Genomic DNA, 20,790 nt, shown 5'->3' with positions numbered 1-20,790 from the left:
GGTTTTTTTTCCAAAGGGGGATACATTTTTGTTTTCACTGTTCTTTAAAATGATCTTCAAAACTTCAATTATACTCCGGTTCTCTTTTTCAAACTCTGCTTATCAATAAAGTGACTTAGAGATCTGTGGATTTTCATCGATTGGCTATTGAAAACATCTCTGCCTTGGATCCTGTTCTCTCTTGTCCCTGGGCTGTGCTTGCAGATGTGCCTGGCTTTATCTCCGGCTTCTTTTGGTTTTTTACTCTGAGTGGTACTTCTCCTTTTGTGGTTCCCTCTTTCTGTTCTGAGTTTTTGGTCAGGCTCTGTTCCTGTTTGTTCTTGTTGTATCGTCTAGTTCTGTTAGTCTGTTTTCTCACTTGATATTCATAGAACTACATAGAATTTTACTGCACAGAAATAGGCCATTGGGCTGTATGATTCTTCGAATTCAGAAAGCATAATTCACTACATTTATGTGTAATTGACACAATGTATATCCAGTGTACTGGGACGTGCTGTTCTCCGTGACTGGCCTGTTTGAATAACAACGACACCTTTTGATTGGTGTGATGCTGTCCCAGCCTAGTATAAGATATGCGATTTGAGAACCTTTTCACTCATTCACCTGACGAAGGGGATAATCTCCGAAAGCTTGTGATTTTAAAATAAATTTGTTGGACTATAACCTGGTGTTGTAAGATTCCTTACATTTATGTTAGCAGCTCAGGGTGAGATTCAGAAAGATACTGGGTCTATAGTTAACCCCCCAACCCTGATTTGACTGAGAAACTTCTTAAAATCTGCAATGTAATGTGATATAAAACAATTAATTATACAGCCATGCAATTTCTTTTTTCTTTGCAGGGAACTTCAAGCTTATTCCTGATACATTCCCCTATACGTCAGTTGAGGAAATCGTTAAATCAGTAGACACTGAGAAACAAGACTCGGAACTAATCACCTTTCAGAGCCTCACAGATATTATTGTAAACCAAGCTGTCATTGGAAAGGGAGAGCCCATAACAATTATGTCAACTGAGCTCCGGGAAGGACTGATGTATGCAAACTGTATTGTCGATGGTGATAGTGAGCAGATCCAAGTTACACTTCCCTTTTTGTTGAAAGGGCAGTTTTATGAATGTGAAGACGACAAACTATATACACTTAAGGACATCATCAAATCAAAAACTCTGACAACAAGGAAAGTAAAGGTGGCTGAAACTAAGGGCATCTGCATGCCAAAGCATTTTAATGGGGCACTGATACTGTCACCTGTATATGAAATCCAAGCAATTATGCACTGTAAGTAAACACTTTGGCAACATTTCTTTCTGACCCAAATAGTGACAAAAAGCATTGTTCAACTCTATTGTTTGATGCAAGTGTAGAATTCCATTTACATCCTGCGGAATTTGCTGCCCCAGGAAGCTGTGGAAGCTACATCATTAAATAAATTTAAAACAGAAATAGACAGTTTCCTAGAAGTAAATTAGGGGTTACGTGGAGCGGGCAGGAAATTGGACATGAAGCTGAGTTCGGATCGGTCAAGGCCCTGTGGGTGGCGGAGCGGGCCCAGGGGCCGAGTGGCCGGGTCCTGCTCCTACTTCTTGTGTTCTTTAGATTTGAGGTTAGGATCAGATCAGCCACGATCTTATTGAATGGCGGAGCAGGCTCGAGGGGCCGATTGGCCTACTCCTGCTCCTATTTCTTATCCTAAGCGTGGGAGAACCAGGTAACTTGTGTATTATTGTAAGCGAGATAGTCAAAAATAGACACAGTTGCCCATGAAATACTCTATTTAGTGTGTTTTTAGAGCTCTTGTGTTCAAAATACACCACAAAGTAGCTAGTGTGGACTGGTAGTGGGACAACATTCAAGAGGTGGTCTTCCATTGCTTTCCACTCTATCAGTATGAAGCCCACTTATATTTCACTAACACTGGTCTCATCAGCTCTTTTCAGGAGTAAAACATACAAATCATTGATCAGACTGCAGTTCGAATATTGGGGGTAATTCTGACTTTAGGCGATCGTGTAAGATGGGCAATATCAATTCAGCCGCCCGTTATACATCTCTCCCAATTTTCGATTGAAGTCAGTGGAAATGATAATCAGGAGAGATGTAGAAAAGGTGGCTGAATTGATCGAATCCATTTCATACTAGTGCACCAAAGTCAAAATTACCCCAATTGCATCCAGTTTTGGGCACCTGACATCAAGATGTCAAGGCTTGAGACAATGCAGAAGAGATTCACTAAGATGATTCCATTAATGAGCGGCTTTAGTTATGAGAAGAGACCCGAGAAACTGGGACCTTTTTCATTTGAACAAAGAAAAACGTTAAGAGGAGATCCAGCTTTTGAAATGTTCAAAATTATGAGAGGTTTTGATAAAGTCAATCAGGAAAAGCTGCTTATATTGGTCGATGAATCGGTAACTAGAGGGCATAAATTTAACATCATCACCAAAAGGGCAAAGGGAGGGGTTAGGAGAATTTTTTTAATGCAGATAGTTGTTAGGACATAAAATGTCCAAACAGAAACAATGATAGAATTAGAATCCATATTAGCTTTTGAAAGGGATATGGATAAATATTTGAAAAAGAAACATTTAGGAGTATGTGCAAAGAGCAGGGGTTCAGGACTAAATGGACAGCTCACTCAAAGAGCTGGCATCAGCCTGATGGGCTGAACGACCTCCTTCTGTGCAGAAAAAACTCTACAATTCTATAATTCTACAAAAGATCTCACAGGAGTTGGAAGCCATGTGCTCTGTGTATACGCACAGAGATCTGTCAGTCCAAAATGATGTTGAATGGACATTGTAGTCCATGCCTACCCATTGGGAACATCCCACTAAGGCCGTTGGAACAACTCTGGTGCGTGAAAACGGCATGAAGAAATGATATAGGCAAGGCCACTAATTTGCAGTTTTCTTGGAAAAGTGGATGGAGTCACAAAAGTAAAAATTTCCATGAATTTGACTTATTCAGTCATCGTAAACCAGTGACCCTGGTAGATTCTGGAAAAATCAGAAAAGATAAAAAATGTCCACTTTGCATTTCCAGTTACAGGTTGCTAAAGTTAGCTGTAAAAAAAAATGAGAACAGAAACTAAAGTTAACCTGAGTTGTACTTTTTTTTTTCTTTGTCAAAATGTCTTTCCTTCACCCTCCCCTTCTCTTAAAGATGTTGACAGGAGATGCTGGCAGTCCTGATACCCCATCCAAGTGACTTCTCCTCATGTGTGAGGTTAGCCAATGAGTATCAGCAGCTTATTTGCCCACGAAAGGTGTCACAGCAGAACTTCTCCTCACAATTTTCAGCTGGGAGCGGGACCAGGTCCCTCCCTGCCCCAGGAGTGCTGAGCCCTATTCTTGAGCCCCAACTGAGATCAGTAAGCTCAAGACGGATTGGAGATCAAACCTGGAGATTTTCCTGCTCCTAAATATTCTGTAAACCCTTAATCTAACTGGTTCTGTATGTAGAAACAGTTACTTGTAGAATTAGAGAACAAGAAAAAAATTCCATCTCTCTTGGAGTTAGGCATGAGGCCTCTTTGAATCTGAGTCAGGGCAGATAGATGCTGGCTTCAAAGGGAGACTATGAAGGCAAGACCCAGATACATTAGTGGCCATCCAAAGCTGTCACCTTTCACCTGAGGACAATAGGTGCCCATTTCTGCACCTCACCATCAAAGTGCACTGTTTAAAACGGTATTTTTTTTCATCTTTTTAAAATAGATAAATGCTTAAAAAAAAAAAGGTTGGAATATTATGGTCAATCTTGCGTGGCTGCCCTTCTGAATCAATCACCAGAAAATTCGGAATGTTGCAAATCAAGCAATGATCTCCACGGCCGATTCTCTAATCCACGTTCCTGATGGATGAGGCTCCATGCCGGGAGCTTTGCCTCACAACATCTATCCTATAGTAATTTTTTGGGTGCCATCCAACTGCCTGATTTCTTTCTCTTTCTCTCTCTCTCTTCCCCCTTCCTCGTTTCTACCCTCCCCCCAACACTACCACATTATTTAAACATTTTTCTTTCTAGATGAAAAAAAAGAAAGACTTGCATTTATATCATGCCTTTCATGACCTCAAGACGTCCCAAAGTGTTTTATAGCCAATGAAGTACTTTTGAAGTTTAGTCACTGTTGTAATGTAGGAAGCACGGCAGCCAATGTGTGCACAACAAGCTCCCACAAACAACAATGTAATAATGACCAGATCATCTGTTTTGTAGTGATGTTGGTTGAGGGATAAAAATTTGCCAGGACACTGGAGGGAACTCCCCTGCTTTTCTTCAAAATAATGCTGTGGGATCTTTTACATACACCTGAGAGGGCAGATGGGGCCTCAGGTTAACGTCTCATCCGAAAAACGACACCTCCGACAGTGCAGCACTCCCTCGGTCCTGCACTGGAGTGTCAGCCTTGGTTTTGTGCTCAAGTCACTGGAGTGGGGCTCGAACCATCTGACTCAGAGGCAACAGTGCTACCGCTGAGCCAAGGCTAAATAAATGGGATAACACCTTTGTTATAACAGTAGACAAAAGAATCTCATGCTAATGCATTATCGCACAACACGATTTAGTGAATAACTCTTCAGTTTACTTGGTTTCATGCGTTGTTGTTTGTTTCTGACAGTAGTTTTCTATTTCTGCACTAAACATCCATGCTGATGCCCTTTTGGCTTTTCTTAGCCAGGTTTGCCTACTCCAGATATCATGCTGTAGATGTATGGTACTCCTGTCAGGCTGCATTTGGAATGTCACATACAATTCTGGGCACCGCGACATGAAAGTGCCATCCAAGCCCCGGGGCGATACAAGGAAGAGCATTGAGGCTGATTCTCAATGTTAAGAGGGATGATTAGACAAGATAGACTAGAAGACTAGGATAGAGGCATCCCAGAAGGCATGTTATAATGGTGTATAACATATTTAATGGACAATGAAAGTAAACCAATCTTTAAGATACATTAAAGAAGCACGTCAAGAGAGCACAGTGTAGGATTGTGGATGGGAAGTTTGGTAGAGATGCCAGGAAGTACGTCTTTGCATATGGAGTAATCGACAGCTGAACTAGGTTTCCAGGAAGGATGCTTGACTATTTAAAAAAGCAGCAAGGTGCTGTAATGGGAAAGTGGTAGCATTGGTATTGCGAAAGGATGAGATCAAGTGAGTCAAATGACCACACTACGCTTCTGTTTTGTTTTTGGCCACTGTTTTACCAAACATTTGGTCTCTGCTGCAAAACCTTTTTTATATTGTCAGCAGTTCTAGCATTGCAGAAGTATAATGAACACGTATTAATCCCAAGACCACTGCTAAACAGAAATGTTGAAGACGAGGAGGCTGGATCTGTAATCATTACTTCCTGTTAACTCCCTGAGTGCTGAAAGAACATTTTTTTCACAAAACATTCTTGAATATACATCAAGATCATTTGTTTTTGTTACAGTAATTGTAGGGCTTTTGTCCCCTCCAATGTTCTCTCCCACTCCCCTCTGAAGGCACTGACTCATGCTAAGACTCTTTCCATCAAGCACATTATACAAGCACGAGGACTCCAGTGGTTCCAAGAGAAGGCTCATCACCAAGACAACAAGAGATGGGCAATGAATTAATCCATTTTTAAATTTGCTTTAAGGAGTCAACCTTGGTTCAGTGGTAGCACTCTGACCTCTGAGTCAGACGCTTGTGGGTTCACGCCCCAATCCAGGGCCTCAACACATAATCCAGGCTGACACTTCAGTGCTGTCCCCTGAGGGAGTGCTGAACTGTCGGAGATGCCGCCTTTCAGACGTGACATTAAACCAAGGTCCCATTTGCCCTCTTAGCTGGATGTAAAAGATCCCATGGCACTATTTGAAGAAGAACTGGGGAATTCTTCCAGTGTCCTGGGCCAATATTTATCCCCCAACCAACATCACTAAAAATCAGATTAATTGGTCATTTACATAAGAACATAAGAAATAGGAGCAGGAGTAGGCCAACCGGCCCCTCGAGCCTGCTCCGCCATTCAACAAGATCATGACTCATCTTCTACCTCGACGCCATTTTCCTGCACCATCCCCATATCCCTTGAAGCCCTTAATATCTAGAAATCTATCGATCTCTGTTTTGAATGTACTCAATGACTGAGCCTCCACAGCCTTCTGGGGTAGAGAATTCCAAAGGTTCACCACCCTCTGAGTGAAGAAATTTCTCCTCATCTCAGTCCTAAATGGCCTACCCCTTATTCTGAGACTGTGATCCTTGGTTCTAAACTCCCCAGCCAGGAGAAACATCCTCCTTGCATCCATCCTGTCGAGCCCTGTAAGAATTTTGTATGTTTCAATGAAATCACCTCTCATTCTTCTAAACTGTAGAGAATACAGGCCTAGTCTGCTCAATCTCTCCTCATACCCGCCATCCCAGGAATCAGTCTGGTGAACCTCCGTTGCACTCCCTCTATGGCAAGTATATCCTTTCTTTAAGGAGACCAAAATTGTACACAATACTCCAGGTGCGGTCTCGCCAAGGCCCTATATAATTGCAGTAAGACATCTTTACTCCTGTACTCAAATCTTCTTGTAATAAAGGCCAACATACCATTTGCATTGCTGTTTGTGGAACCTTGCTGTGTACAAATTAGCTGCTGCATTTCCCTAAGTTGCAATAATGACTATACTTCAAAAGTAATTCATTGGCCATAAAGTGCTTTGGCTTATCCTGAGGTTGTGAAAGGCATTAAATAAATGCAACTCCTTTCCTTCATTTGATGGATAATAAAAATGGAAACAAATATCCCTAATTCAAATCAACACAGATGATCTAATTGCAGAACTAAACAGAGAATAACGGATTTTTACAGTAATGGAAAGCATCTTTAACCATTTGATTATTTTATGCTGAAATTTTTTTTTTGTGCTTACTCATTTCAACAGGAAGAGAAAGAAAAAGGCTTGCAAATTATTTGCCGCACTATACATCGTTCAGGGTGTATCAGGAGAGCTTGCAGTTTCGTTTTTGCTCTTAGATCCTTCAGCTGAGATCCTTCCCCTCAGGGTGGCACCAATCGGATGGATTGGCAGGGATCTCCACATCGCTGCAGAGCTTGCTCATTCATCGCTCCACGGGGATAAAACATATGCACATTTGCATAAACCGGCCTCCACCCCAGTCACTCAGGTCCCCTTCCTACAGCGTGACAAATTATTTTAGGAACATGGGAACAGGAGTAGGCCATTCATCCCACTCGAGCCTGTCCCACCATTCAATTAGATCATGGCTGATCTGTATCTTAACCCCACCTACCCGCCTTGGTTCCGTGGCCCTTAATACCCTTGCCTAACAAAAATGTTTTACATTCCAACTGTACAGAGGGTAATTTTTTCAGAGGTTATTTGGCAGAAAATGTTTCATGTTGCGAATAATGCCGAAGACGTTCGAGGTTTTATAGAGATCATCCGAAAGCATGTTCATTAAATTGGATTTCAAATCTTCCTGCAGTCAGAAAAGATGTTGTGAAAATGCCCTCGACTCTGGAGGTAGATGTGAGAGATGTGACGGAGGAGCAGAAGGACGTCACGTTCATCAAACCGCTGTCGCTGACTGATATTTTGAACCAACCACATGAGAAATTTCCGACAATGGTCGAAATCCTGGATGCCCCGGAGGAACAGCCCCCCTTCAAAGGCGAGTGGTTTCACTCACTGAGGGTGGGGACAGTTTTGAAAGTTTACAAGAAACAGTTGATGAAGAAAGTCCTCGTGACATCCATGAGTAGCAAGGTCAGCCAGCATTTCTTAATCTCCGTCGACTACCAGGGAACTTTCAGAAGGCGGCCAAGGGAGTTCGGCACTGCATTCGATCTCTGCAACTCCATCAGCCAAGGTGACCCTTTGAATGTTGTGGTTACAAAAGACTGCATGTGGAATGGAGATGAATTGTCTTCTTTAAGTGTTGGGGACCACTTGGTGGCCATGTTTAGGACTACCAAGCAAGTGGCCTCCGACGGTGTACTTCAGGACATTGACGTGCTCGTGTGCAACAAGATCCCAGAAGACGAGGATGAGAATGAGAATGAGACTGTGATGCTTCCTTTGTACCTGGAGGGCCGATTTGTAGAAGACGTCCATGACACCAAGAGATACAAAATCTTGGAAATATGTGACAAATTCAAACTACCTTTTCAAGTGAAAGCCACATCAAAAGATCCTTCCTTACCGACCGATTCCTTAATGTCCTTCCCAGCAATCAAACTAGAGGAGATAATCGAGGTGCCTGCTTTGGTTGTTGGTTTTCTGGAGAGTCCTTCCGAATGTTTCTCAATCCCGGTAGAGTGGATGACCATGTCTGTCCACCTCCTGGAAGTTTGTCCTGCGGAGGACTGTGGCTCTAGAAATGCAGCCTCGTTGGAAGAGCTGACTGATTCCATGTATTATTATCTGCGGAAATGTTCTACTCCATCTGTGTGTCCTCCACCTCGACCGCCCAAAAGACCAAACAGAAGTATTCGCTTGCCAGCTCCTGCCCCAGTGCGAAACCGTTGTCCCTCTCCTGTTCCAGATGCTGAGCAGCACCAACTACCTTTACCTCCTAAGGTAGGAATTTTTAAACGCTTTGAGAAGCACTGCATTCAGTTCTGGGCACCGCACCTCAGGAAGGATGTATTGGCTTTGAAGGGGGTGCAGCGCAGATTCACCAGAATGTTACTGGGACTAAAAGGGTTAAATTATGAGGACAGGTTGCATAGACTAGGCTTGTATTCCCTAAGTACAGAAGATTAAGGGGTGATCTAATTGAGGTGTTTAAGATGATTAAAGGATCTGTTAGGATATATAGAGAAAAAACTATTTCCTCTGGTGGGGGAGTCCATGACAAGGGGGCATAACCTTAAAATTAGAGCTAGGCCATTCAGGGGTGATGTCAGGAAGCACTTCTTCACATGAAGAGTAGTGGAAATCTGGAACTATCTCCTCCAAAAAGCTGTTGAGGCTGGGGGTCAATTGAAAAATTCAAAACTAAGAAAGATTTATTTTTGTTAGGTAAGGGTATTAAGGGATATGGAGCAAAGGCTGGTAAATGGATTTGAAGTACAGATCAGCCATGAGGCTCGAGGGGCTGAATGGCCTACGACCGTTCCAGTGTTCCTACGTTCTGAGAAGTAGCAAATTGTATCTGTGTGTTCCAGTTGTATTGGCTAATCCTATTTATGCCAGAGAAGTGGGGTGAATCAGATATAGCTAGTGGGAGCTGTGTTCATCTGACTTGCCATAAAATCAATATCTGTATATGTGCAGATGTCTTGCTGTCATTTCTGCTTCCATGTTTTGTGCATTAAAACTACTGCTGAAAGACCATTTGAGAACAGGGCTTTTATGGTGAATATTTGTGCTTATCGATATGTGAGCTGTTAGTGCTGGGGAATGAAATGGTCTCCCATTTCTCCAACCAGCGTTATCCACTCCCGAGCCAGGTGCAGCATGAATTAGATCAGTGGCTCTCAACCTTTCCAGCTGAGCCCCACCATCACAAACTTATTTGGGCCAGGCCTCAATAAAAAATTCTCATAACCTCTCATTGCTGCACTAGCTATGGATATTGGTAATGGTGAGCTTGCAAAATAGTGTCTGCAGAGCTTAAATTGCCATCATTCTCAATTTCTTCCTTTGCTTCTCTCTCTTTCTGTCCGTTCACTTCTGTTTCTCTCTCTGCTTCTGTTTCTCTTGCAATTGTTTCTCACCTCCTTCACTCCTCTTTTTCTCTTTCCTTCTTCGTTTCTCTTTCCTCCTTCATTTGTTTCTCTGTCTCCCTCTCTCTCTCTCCCTACTCCTTTTTCTTTCTTAACTCTTTTCACACTCTTTTCCCGCCTCCCTTTCGTAGTCGTCTGTTTCTATCTCTCTTCCCTTTGTCACTGCTACTTTTTGTTTAACACTATTTCCTGCAGCATTCGCACAGCCACGTGGGAACATTGCGGGGGTAGGGGGGGAGGGAACCCCAGAATCAGCTGAGAGGGGCTGCTGAGGAGCACGGGAACAAACTATTGGTCAAGGAACACAGAGATGGGACCATCAACGTTTTGAAATTGGTGCTGATGACCTAAAACAAAGGGGTTTGTGTTAACACTGAGGAGAGGAGTTTGGCTTGACTGACAGGGACTCCTGCGAATTATGTGGCACCTTTCATGTACATTGAGTGTTAATTCTGGTCTTCCTAGCTGTCATTAGACAGGTCTTGACCTCCATTAGCGGGGTGTGGCCCCCAAATTGAAAACCACTCAGTAAGATTCAGAGTAAAGTTCCCTCTACTCTAGTTCCATTTCTCTCCCTACATCCTATGGCCGGCCTGAATGCAATTGTTAATTTAGTGCCAAATGGTTTCAAATTAGAGGCAATGCTGTACGTGGGGTGACGCAGTGGAGGGACTGGGTTGAGGTTATTGAGTCACAGTTGGGGGAGGTTTCATCCCATCCAGCTTAGGGTGAGGTCAAACCCAGGTCACAGATATGAAAGAACAATGTGCTAACACACTGTGCCATCCAGTCACCTGAGAACAGACATTTCAGAAAGACTTCAGCTATCAGTTAAACCATTAGTAGAGACTGTGATGAGCTGCAGTTATAATCCACAACATCACTAAGGCAGAACATCATGAGCTGGCAGCAAGAAAAATTTTGTACAAACCATTCCAAGGTGGCAATTTTAACCCTGCCCGCCCAGAGGAAACTGAGTGAGTGGACAGTTAAAATCGCTCAGGTTACTTACCCGGACTCAAGCCAGCTGCATCCCACTGACCGCAATTATTACGCAGGCTTCTGGACGGGCAGCTAGACCACCTGCCCAAAGCCACCGGGGTCCTTCTTTAAATATGAAGATCAAGGTCTGATGACGTCTTTGGGCCCCCGACTTAAATTTTAACTCAAGTCCGAGCTGAGGGGGCTTTCCCACCAGGCGGAAGAGAGTCGGGAGCTGCCAGGAAGATAAGTTTTTTTTAAACTTTCCTTTGTGGGGCCGGGAACATAACCGAACGGACCAAGGCCCATAGAGCAGGACGCTATGATGGCTCACAAGAGTGGAAGAAACCATGAGATGAATAAGGAGCTTGAGATTAACTGACACCAAGTTTAAAACTTTGTAGATTGTAGGAAGAAGAAAACTTCGTGAAGTAAGGGTTTGAAGTTTGAGGCCCCGTAAAAGATTGAGTTAGAACAGGAGATGTTTGCAACAAGTCTTGATTTCAACAAAGTGAAGATGCAGGAAAAAGGATTATTTTGACACTGTCTGTGTAATATAACTCAAGCAAATACTCAGACACATCAGTTGTCATTCTGCGGAGCGGAGATTCATTCTAATGACAGTGGTCTCTACAACATAACAGAAATTACAAAGGAAAAAATATTGATTCTGAAAAATGATTATAACTTCTATAGGCTGGCAATGACACTTTGCGTCATTGTGCGAAAGCTTAGCAGAGAGAGGAAGTCGATAGAATGAGCTATTTTAACTGAGGCATTAATCTTTTAAATGGATTAGCACCTCCATCAAAATAGTCCCAACAGGATTTAATACACATGGGGATAAATTTCTGTCTTGGGAGGTGATCTGGTGAAGTATCAAGTAAAGCACACGCCCGATTCACACGCCCGATTCACACACTCGATTCACACGCCCGATTCACACGCCCGATTCACACGCCCGATTCACACCCACGATTCACACCCACGATTCACACGCCCGATGCACACGCCCGATGCACACACCCAATGCACAAGCCCGATTGACCTGCACGATGCACACACTCGATTCACACCCACAATTCACACACCCGATTCACGCCCACAATTTACACACCCCCGATACACACCCACGATTCACACACCCGATTCACACCCACGATTCACACACCCCCGATGCACACCCACGATTCACACGCCCGATGCACACCCACGATTTACACGCCCGATGCACACCCACGATTCACACGCCCGATGCACACACCCACGATTCACACGCCCGATTCACACACCCAATGCACACGCCCGATTGACCTGCACGATGCTCGCACCCAATTCACACACACGATTCACGCCCAAGATTCACACGCCCGATTTACACACCTGATTGACCTGCAGGATGCTCACACCCGATTCACGCCCACGATTCACACCCACGATTCACGCCCACGATTCACACCCACAATTCACACACCCGATTCACGCCCACGATTCACACACCCGATGCACACCATTGAAATCAATGGTATGAAAATCAGGCGGAATAATAATCAGCGGGCGACTCGTTCCACCAGGTCATGACCCAGGGGGTGATGGGGACGACAATCTCCCCCATTAAACATAGAAATGACGCTGTGTAATAATATCTTGTGGTAATATTGCACAGTATCGCTTTCGGGTAATCTTGCGCAAACAAATCTTTCTGTTACCGAGGCAACTTGTAAAGAAATCAGGCATTTTATTCAGGTCACCTGCAGTCTCAGATAGTGGCCACTGTATCCCGCAGGCTGGGATAGCAGGATAGGGCACTCACTCCAGTATGGCAGTGATTCGGCCTTCGAGCAGATGGAAGCTGTAAGACCTGATTTCCTTTTCGTCAAGTTAAACAAAAAACATGTTGCTGTTTCACCTTTGCACCTGACGGGGCTGCCTCATTACCGTTAAATATTACTTTCAGAACAGTAGTTGTGGATAATGAGGATGCAGGGCTTGTAGGTTCAATAACAGTAATAGGATTCATCACCGTTAACCACTTTCTCCATCTATTTTTGATTGCTACAAATACTGTGTTCATTATGTTGTAGAGGTTTTAATGAGAACATTATTATTTTAATGGGATAACTTTGATTCAATCACATTTTGACGCTGACACATCTCGTTAAAATTCGTGTCACGTACACAGACTGGTCAGTTCAGCAGTGAGTGCTCTGCATTCTTAATAAAAAATCTAAAGTTGTGAGAAATGTTAACAGAAACATCGCCCTGGTGCAGCAGGACGTGTGCTTACCAGGTTGGAGCAAAATAGCAGCAACTTTACTCTGCACCCAGCCCGATTTTACCTGACTGGAGAGCACCTTCCCATTTTGGGAACCCAGTGTTAGCATCAAGCGTTCCCACGCTGGTTGGAAGCAGAGTAAAGTTCCCTTGGTTACTAGTTGCCTGAAATGGAAAGCATTTCATTCTCCAGCCCCAACAATCTTTAACATCGTTTACACACAAAAAAACCTCTGAGAAAAGAAATCTAAAGTTGTCCATGGTGCTGAGATGAGCTCGTTCAACACCTAAGGCTGACCCAATCGTCACAGAGTCTGTTAATATCTTATCTGAGAGTTTATATCCCAATTTACGGGTGACCTAGATCTTTGGACCCCTGGATTTACCATCAATATCTCCGCACAACTGTTTACCCTAGGCTTTCAAACTAGAGTGCCTGGGTCCTAGGGAGTTCGCAAGGTGACCCCTGAAGTCATCTATCTGTCAGCAGATGTCTGTATTTGTTGATTTATTATGTTGCTGAATAGCAACCAAAATCATTTTCTGTGATGCTAACGCTGTTTTCCTTTGGAATTTGGAATGGTGGGTGGGGGGACGCTCCTTTAGGGAACGTGTTAATATTTACCGAAGATTCCCACCCCAACAGCTTGCAGTACCACCTGTTGGTATTGTTGCGAAGGACAGTTGTTTGTGAAGCTCAGCAGCACCCCCAACAGTTATGTGTTAGAACTGCAGCTGTGTGTTACATAGAATTTACAGCACAGAAACAGGCCATTCGTCCCAAGTTGTCTATACTGGTGCTTATGCTCCACACAAGCTTCCTCCCTACCTAATTCATCTAACCCTATCTGCATGTCCTTCTATTCCTTTCTCCCTCATTTACTTATCTAGCTTCCCCTTAAAGGCACCTGTGCTATTCGCCTCAACTACTCCATGTGGTGGCAAGTTCCACATTCTAACCATCCTCTGGGTAATGAAGGTTATTGGATTTATTAGTGATGTATAGAATTTATGAAATGCCATGGTTTTAAAATTAGGAAAGCTCAGCATCCATGGGCTAAGAAAAAGGGGAAATAATCTGCCAGGGTTCTAGCTCCTGAATGGTGAGATTAACACACACCTGCCATACCCGCTGCTGGAGAGAGTCTAATTGCGAACGTGCTCCAGCTCGGCTGTGATACCTCCACGGTTCAATAGCTGTCTCACTGTCGCGACTCGTACATGAAAAATAGCGAGTTAGGCAACGTCCCAGGAGGCCAGAGGCGCAAATTCAGAGAGGGGGATCATGGGTCATTCTGGGTTTTAAAGAAGGGCACACAGCCCATTCCCAACAGATTGTGGAGGGGAGAGGGGGAGAGAACATGTCCCCTTAATCCTCCCAGTAGATTGATTTATATTTATCCCTTAACCAACATCACTAAAACAGATGATCTGGTCATTATCGCATTGCTGTTTGTGGGACCTTGCTGGGCGCAAAATGGCTGCCGCGTTTCCTACATTACAACAGTGACTACACTTCAAAAAGTTCATAATGGCTGTAAAGCGTTTTGGGACATCCTGAGGGCGTGAAAGATGATATATAAATGCAAGTCTTTTTTTTAATGTGGAGAACCTGGTGGGACTATGGCCCTGCATGAATTAGCACCTTCAGGAGAGGAGAGAGAAAACAGAATTTAAAAGAAAGATACATAATGTGTAAAATGTCACAATAAATATTTTACGAATATGTTGTTTATTCTTCATACCTTGCTGACCTAGAACAGGGCGTTATGTTTCACAGTACCTCCCGACAAATCGAAAGCAATTTTTGACAGGAACATGCTTTGAATCCCAGTTATTTAAAAGGACTTCCATTTTGCAGAAACCCTGTAACCTTGGGCACGAGTCAGTGAAGTTCTGTGGTAATATAGCGAAGGTCACGTTCCTAGCTCTCGTGTGTCAGTGCCCCGAATTATTGACGTTTGAAATTTAAGGATTTCTGAGTTGTGCGAACATGGGAATTCCAAGAGCCAGGTTCACCAGGAAATTAAATGGGGAATTTATCCTGTTGAGAACATGGTGAAGTTTAATACTTTTGCAAAATGCCCTGATTGCACGATCCCTGTTGCTTCCATTCCCCAATATTCCCTCCTTTTTTTCTTGCTCATTGCCTATTTCTTTTCCACCTGTTGAGTGATCTGAGACCTTTTTTATGGGATGAGCAAAAATGTTGTCAACAACAACAACAACAACAACAACTTGCATTTATATAGCGCCTTTAATTTGGTAAAACGGCCCAAGTTGCTTCGCAGGAGCGTTAGCAAACAAAATTTGACACCAAGCCACGTAAGGAGATATTAGGACAGGTGACCAAAAGCTTGGTCAAAGAGGTAGGTTTTAAGGAGCGTCTTAAAGGAGGAGAGAGAGGTAGAGAGGCAGAGGGGTTTAGGGAGGGAATTCCAGAGATTAGGGCCCAGGCAGCTGAAGGCACGGCCGCCAATGGTGGAGCGATTAAAATCGGGGATGGGCAAGAGGCAAGAGTTGGAGGAGCGCAGAGATCTCGAACGGTTGTTGGGCTGGAGGAGGTTACAGAGATAGGGAGGGGCGAGAGCCATGGAGGGATTTGAAAACAAGGATGAGAATTTTTAAATCGAGGCGTTCCCAGATCAGACATTGAGTCAGTGTAGGTCAGCGAGCACAGAGTTTTGGATGAGCTCAAGTTTATGGGGGGGTGGGAGATGGGAGGCCGGCCAGGAGTCGAGTCTGGAGGTAACAAAGGTGTGGATGAGGGTTTCAGCAGCAGATGAGCTGAGGCAGGAGCAGAGACACGTGATGTTACAGAGGTGGAAGTAGGAGCAGCATAATACAAATGTAACTTGTTACAGATTATTCAGAACTAAAATGTTGTGTGTAGGTTGCATAGTGTACAATGTAAACGTTAGATTTGAGCTCAGCAGTCCATCCACCTGGGGCTGGCAATCCTGATCACCTTTCCACCAGTTGATAATTAATATATATATTTTTTAAATAATCAATTTTCTCCCCTTTAGACCTTTGAACTCATGCTGGGCTCTGTGGGTGCTCCCCACCCCCACCCCGATCCCTTTCCCTCCCCCACCCCGATCCCTTTCCCTCCCCCTCCCGCCCAGTTCCTCACCCAAGTGGCCATTTCTAATGTTTGAGCCTAAATCCTAAAGTATTGTCAGGCTGTTCAACCATGGGGAGCATCGCAGCCAAACCTTATCCTACTGTCACCAGCTGGTCACATAAATGCACCTCCCAGCAGGGGGTCTACTGGATAGTGATCAGGGATGATATATTTTTAAACAAGGTATGGCATTTGCGAAGTCAACCCTCATGGCACAGTAGGAGATGATGTTATTTATTTTTCTTTGTCTATTATATGACTGTCATTGCCAGAGAGGCAACTCAGCAGTGTTTGAGATACCAGCACAAATTCCACAGGAGTCTTTCAATTTCTGGTTAAATCTGTATTATCATTTCAAGGGATAGAACGTCAAAAAAACTCCTCACCCCTGTGGGGAAATGAACTGCTCTGAGCACAGGTTACCATAGCAACTGCCACTGACTAGGTAACCATGACAAAATCAAAGTCATAAGTCATCACATATTTCAAACCCTTTGCCACTTATTAATCTCTAACTTAAAAAAATCACAAGCTCATCACATTCTTATTTACAAGACATCGTTATCTCCTCGACGTGTAATCTATATCAAAGTTTCTGCAGACTGCATTGGACCAAATGTCACAGTCTAATCATCTGGGGCAGGAGGTCAGAACATTTACTAACACTTTGACCTAATCCACTAAAATGTTGACAGCTGGGAAATGTCACTTGAGTTTACAGGGATGACAAGATTCACCAAACTAGCCTGGAGCAGGTTCGGCAGTGTTCGGTGACAGTCATTTCGCTATATTGGTGTAGACAGTTACTTCTTCCACACAGCTCGCCAGCTCTGTACTGAACATTTTAACGTCATCCGATTTGTGTCAGAGAATTGGCAGAGAATCTAAAAGATGTCAACACACATAAATGGAAGGAAAAGATGGATGACCCTGAAATATCTCGACTACAACAAAAGTTTGCAATTCTGCGGCATCTTTAACATACAAAAAAGGTCCCAAAGCATTTCAAGGGGGTGTAATAAAAAAAAATGGATGCCAAGTCAAGAAAGAATACATTAAAAGGGGTGACCAAAAGCTTTGTAAAAGAGGTGGGTTTTAAGGAGGGCCTCAAAGGAGGACAGGGAGGTGGGAGAGGTATAGGGAGGGATTCCCAGAGAATCGGGCCTAGGCGGTTGAAGGCACAGCGGCCAATGGTGGGCAAAAGAAGGAGCGAGATGTACATCTCACTTTCCAATATATAAACATAAAGGCCCTAAAATTGTACAGACCTTCTCCCAGTCTTCCACTGTAACTCTAATGGAACCTTTTCCGTGGGGATTCTGCTGGCCTCCTGTCGGGGTTATGCTGGGGAATTGGGGGATTGGGAAAACCCTTGTGGAATATCAGGGCAAGACGTTTCAGCAATCTCCCTCAGCCGTATGTTCCTCCATTGCACCATCCAATCCTCTGACATTGGATTACTCCTCATTTCCCACTCCCTCCAATTCACCATCAGTGGCCATTCTTAGAGTGACTGCACCCTGGCCCTCTGGAACTCCCTCACTAAGTTCCTTTGTGTTGCCACCGTCCTCCCTCTCTCCCAAAGCCCTTCATTTTTTCTACCATTCTTTTTGTTTTGTTTGAATGAGGGCAGGTGCTATGAGAGAGGCAGGCAGTTGGAAGGTTCTCCTAAAGAAGACAGTCAGCACTTGGAAAATCTCAAAGAAGCTGAGAAGTGGTCTGAAAGTCTCAAAGTGCCTGAGACAGTTTGAGAAGAACCGACAAGTTGATATTCCTGGAAGAAGCGAGAAATACTGTGTGTATTTAAGTTTCTAAAAGATTAGATCAGTTTTTAGAGTTTCAATCTTTTCATTACTTTGTCTGCTCGAGGAGTTGGATGAAAGACTTTCTGCAGTAAATACATAATTTCACTGTTAGAATATTCACTTGGCCATTGTTCGTTTAATAGTGAGTGAAGCAGAGACTGTGGGGAATATTTTAATGGGAGGGTGGGTACGGTGTGTGGGAGGCTCGAGGCGGACGGCACACCTTACAGTTCTGAAGGAAGTGAGACCCCCGGCTAATTTTAACTTAAGGGCCACATTTGAATATTTGACATCAGTGTCCGGCTAGAAGCCGGCGGGAATGATGTCAAGGCCAGTGGGCGGGAATGGGAATTGAGGTGGGAGCTGTCTGGGACCTGAGGGAACGAGCCCCGGCATAGAGTAAGTTCTGGAGGTGGGGGTGGGGGGCGAGGGGAAGGTTTCTCAAACAGATGCCAGTGTAGGGAGAGAGCGGAAGGGCCGGGGCACGAGAGGCCCGAGGATTTCTTTCTGCTTCTCCTGGCTCCCAAGGATTCCAACCGAGGAATAAAAAATCTTACTTAGTTTGGCCTCTTCTGGCCACTCTGCTGCATCCCCCCAGGTTTCTCTGACAGCGGCTTTGACACCAGGCGGCCCCTCCGCCTGCGTTCGTCATAAAAATAATTTAAATTAGGCCCTCGCTCGCCTGCAGTGGGAGCCTCGGCCGACTTCAAAGTCAGTGAAGATAAGATGTCGCCAGGCGGGAACGATGCAGTCGATATGTAGACTCCGCCTGAACTTAACTCCCTCCCCCACACCATTCTCGCTGGGCGGGTGGGGGGGAGGGGGTTAAAATCCACACCTCTGTCAACTTTTAAGATTAGGTTAGATAGGCGGCTGAAGGCAAGGGGGGGAAAAGGGATGTGGGGACGGGACAGGCACGTGGGATTCGCACTCCTACTTACATGAAAGATAAACACCAACACGGACTGAATGGTCCGAATGGCCTGTTTCAGAGTGTCATTTCTGTGTAATTAGAGACTCTCATTGTGGCGGCTGGAAAAGGTGGCCATGTCTTACCAACATGGTTGACTTTTTTACGGTTGTCACTAGGTTGGTGGATGAACGTAGTCTGGTTGACATTGTATACTTGGATTATCAAAAAGCATTTGACAAGGTGCCTCACAATAGGGTACTTTATAAGATAGAGTCCTGTGGGATTGGCGGGCAGACCGTGGGTTGGTTAGGGAATTGGTTGCGTTGTCATAGACAAAGGTTGCTATCAACGGTTCCTAATGCAGTCCCGCACGACCATTGCTCTTCACAATCTTTATTAATGATCTGGATGAAGGTGTTCAGGGATTCGTGGGTGATACAAAGATTTGTACAAGTGTTGGGACCTTAGATGAGCAAGAAGAACTACAATCAGGTCTACATGCGATGGGTTTGCGTCTGGTTGATGTCATTTAATACAGATAAATGTAAAGTGCATGGGCAGGGCTAACACAGCGTGTGAAAGGCTCTGAACTAAAGACTGTTACGTGGGGGACAAGACCCAAGTCCTATGGGACATGAATCTCTACAGGTTTATGACCAGTACCAAGTTTAAAGAACCTCCGTTACTATCATTGGGTCTCTTTGGACTCTGGAAAAGTGAAGACATCAGGGAGATTTGATTGAGATCTTTAAAATAATGAAGGAACTAAATTGTGTCCATGTGGAAAGACTATTTGAATTAGATAGGTTAGGGAGAACCTCTGTGCTTAATTATACCCTCACACATGGAATCTAGAGTGAGCGAAGGCTGGGTCCCCATGAATCTGCTTAACTTCAACTTATACTGTGGACCGAACATACAAACATACGAAGATGACAGGCAGGAAAAGACCAGCTGGTCCATCAAACCTCCCCACACCATGATGGCTGGACTCATCATGGCTAAACACTTCCTCCAACCCCCCACCTTCCATTGTTCCCCTCCACCCCCAGCCATGCAGTCTCCTGGGAGAGGCAAAAAAATGAGATATAAAACCCAGGGCCAATAAGGGGAAAAAAATACTCTGGGAAATTCCTCTCCGACCTCCTCAGGCGACCAAAACCAGGAGATCACATGGACCAAGTGTTATCCTTAAAGACACTTACTTTCTATATTTTTTTATTCGTTCATGGGATATGGGTGTCGCTGGCGAGGCCGGCATTTATTGCCCATCCCTAATTGCCCTTGAGAAGGTGGTGGTGAGCCGCCTTCTTGAACCGCTGCAGTCCGTGTGGTGAAGGTTCTCCCACAGTGCTGTTAGGAAGGGAGTTCCAGGATTTTGACCCAGCGACGATGAAAGAACAGCGATATATTTCCAAGTCGGGATGGTGTGTGTCTTGGAGGGGAACGTGCAGGTGGTGTTGTTCCCATGTGCCTGCTGCTCTTGTCCTTCTAGGTGGTAGAGGTCGCAGGTTTTGGAGGTGCTGTCGAAGAAGCCGTAGCGAGTTGCTGCAGTGCATCCTGTGGATGGTACACACTGCAGCCACTGTGCGCCGGTGGTGAAGGGAGTGAATGTTTAGGGTGGCGAATGGGGTGCCAATCAAGTGGGCTGCTTTGTCCTGGATGGTGTTGAGCTTCTTGAGTGTTGTTGGAGATGCACTCATCCAGGCAAGTGGAGAGTATTCCATCACACTCCATACTTGTGCCTTGTCGATGGTGGAAAGGCTTTGGGGAGTCAGGAGGTGAGTCAGTCACCGCAGAATACCCAGCCTCTGACCTGCTCTTGTAGCCACAGTATTTATATGGCTGGTCCAGATAAGTTTCTGGTCAATGGTGACCCCCAGGATGTTGATGGTAGGGGATTTGGCGATGGTAATGCCGTTGAATGTCAAGGGGAGGTGGTTAGACTCTCTATGATGCAATCTCTGCCC

The 20,790-nt window shown here is 44.5% G+C and overlaps 1 protein-coding gene across 4 annotated transcripts in view; it reads left to right on the top strand.

Moving 5' to 3' along the window:
- Positions 1–20,790, top strand: part of themis2 (thymocyte selection associated family member 2) — a 78,784-nt gene that overhangs the window by 13,375 nt on the left and 44,619 nt on the right. For all 4 annotated transcript variants that reach the window (XM_068006785.1, XM_068006786.1, XM_068006787.1 and 1 more), the window contains exons 3-4: positions 846–1,283; positions 7,476–8,569. In XM_068006785.1, coding sequence (XP_067862886.1) covers positions 846–1,283; positions 7,476–8,569 — 1,532 coding nt within the window. The remainder of the gene's footprint in view (positions 1–845; positions 1,284–7,475; positions 8,570–20,790) is intronic.

The sequence above is a fragment of the Heptranchias perlo genome, chromosome 26 (genome assembly GCF_035084215.1).
Source record: "Heptranchias perlo isolate sHepPer1 chromosome 26, sHepPer1.hap1, whole genome shotgun sequence".
NCBI classification, from domain to species: domain Eukaryota; kingdom Metazoa; phylum Chordata; class Chondrichthyes; order Hexanchiformes; family Hexanchidae; genus Heptranchias; species Heptranchias perlo.
This window is presented reverse-complemented; position numbering and strand designations above follow the sequence as displayed.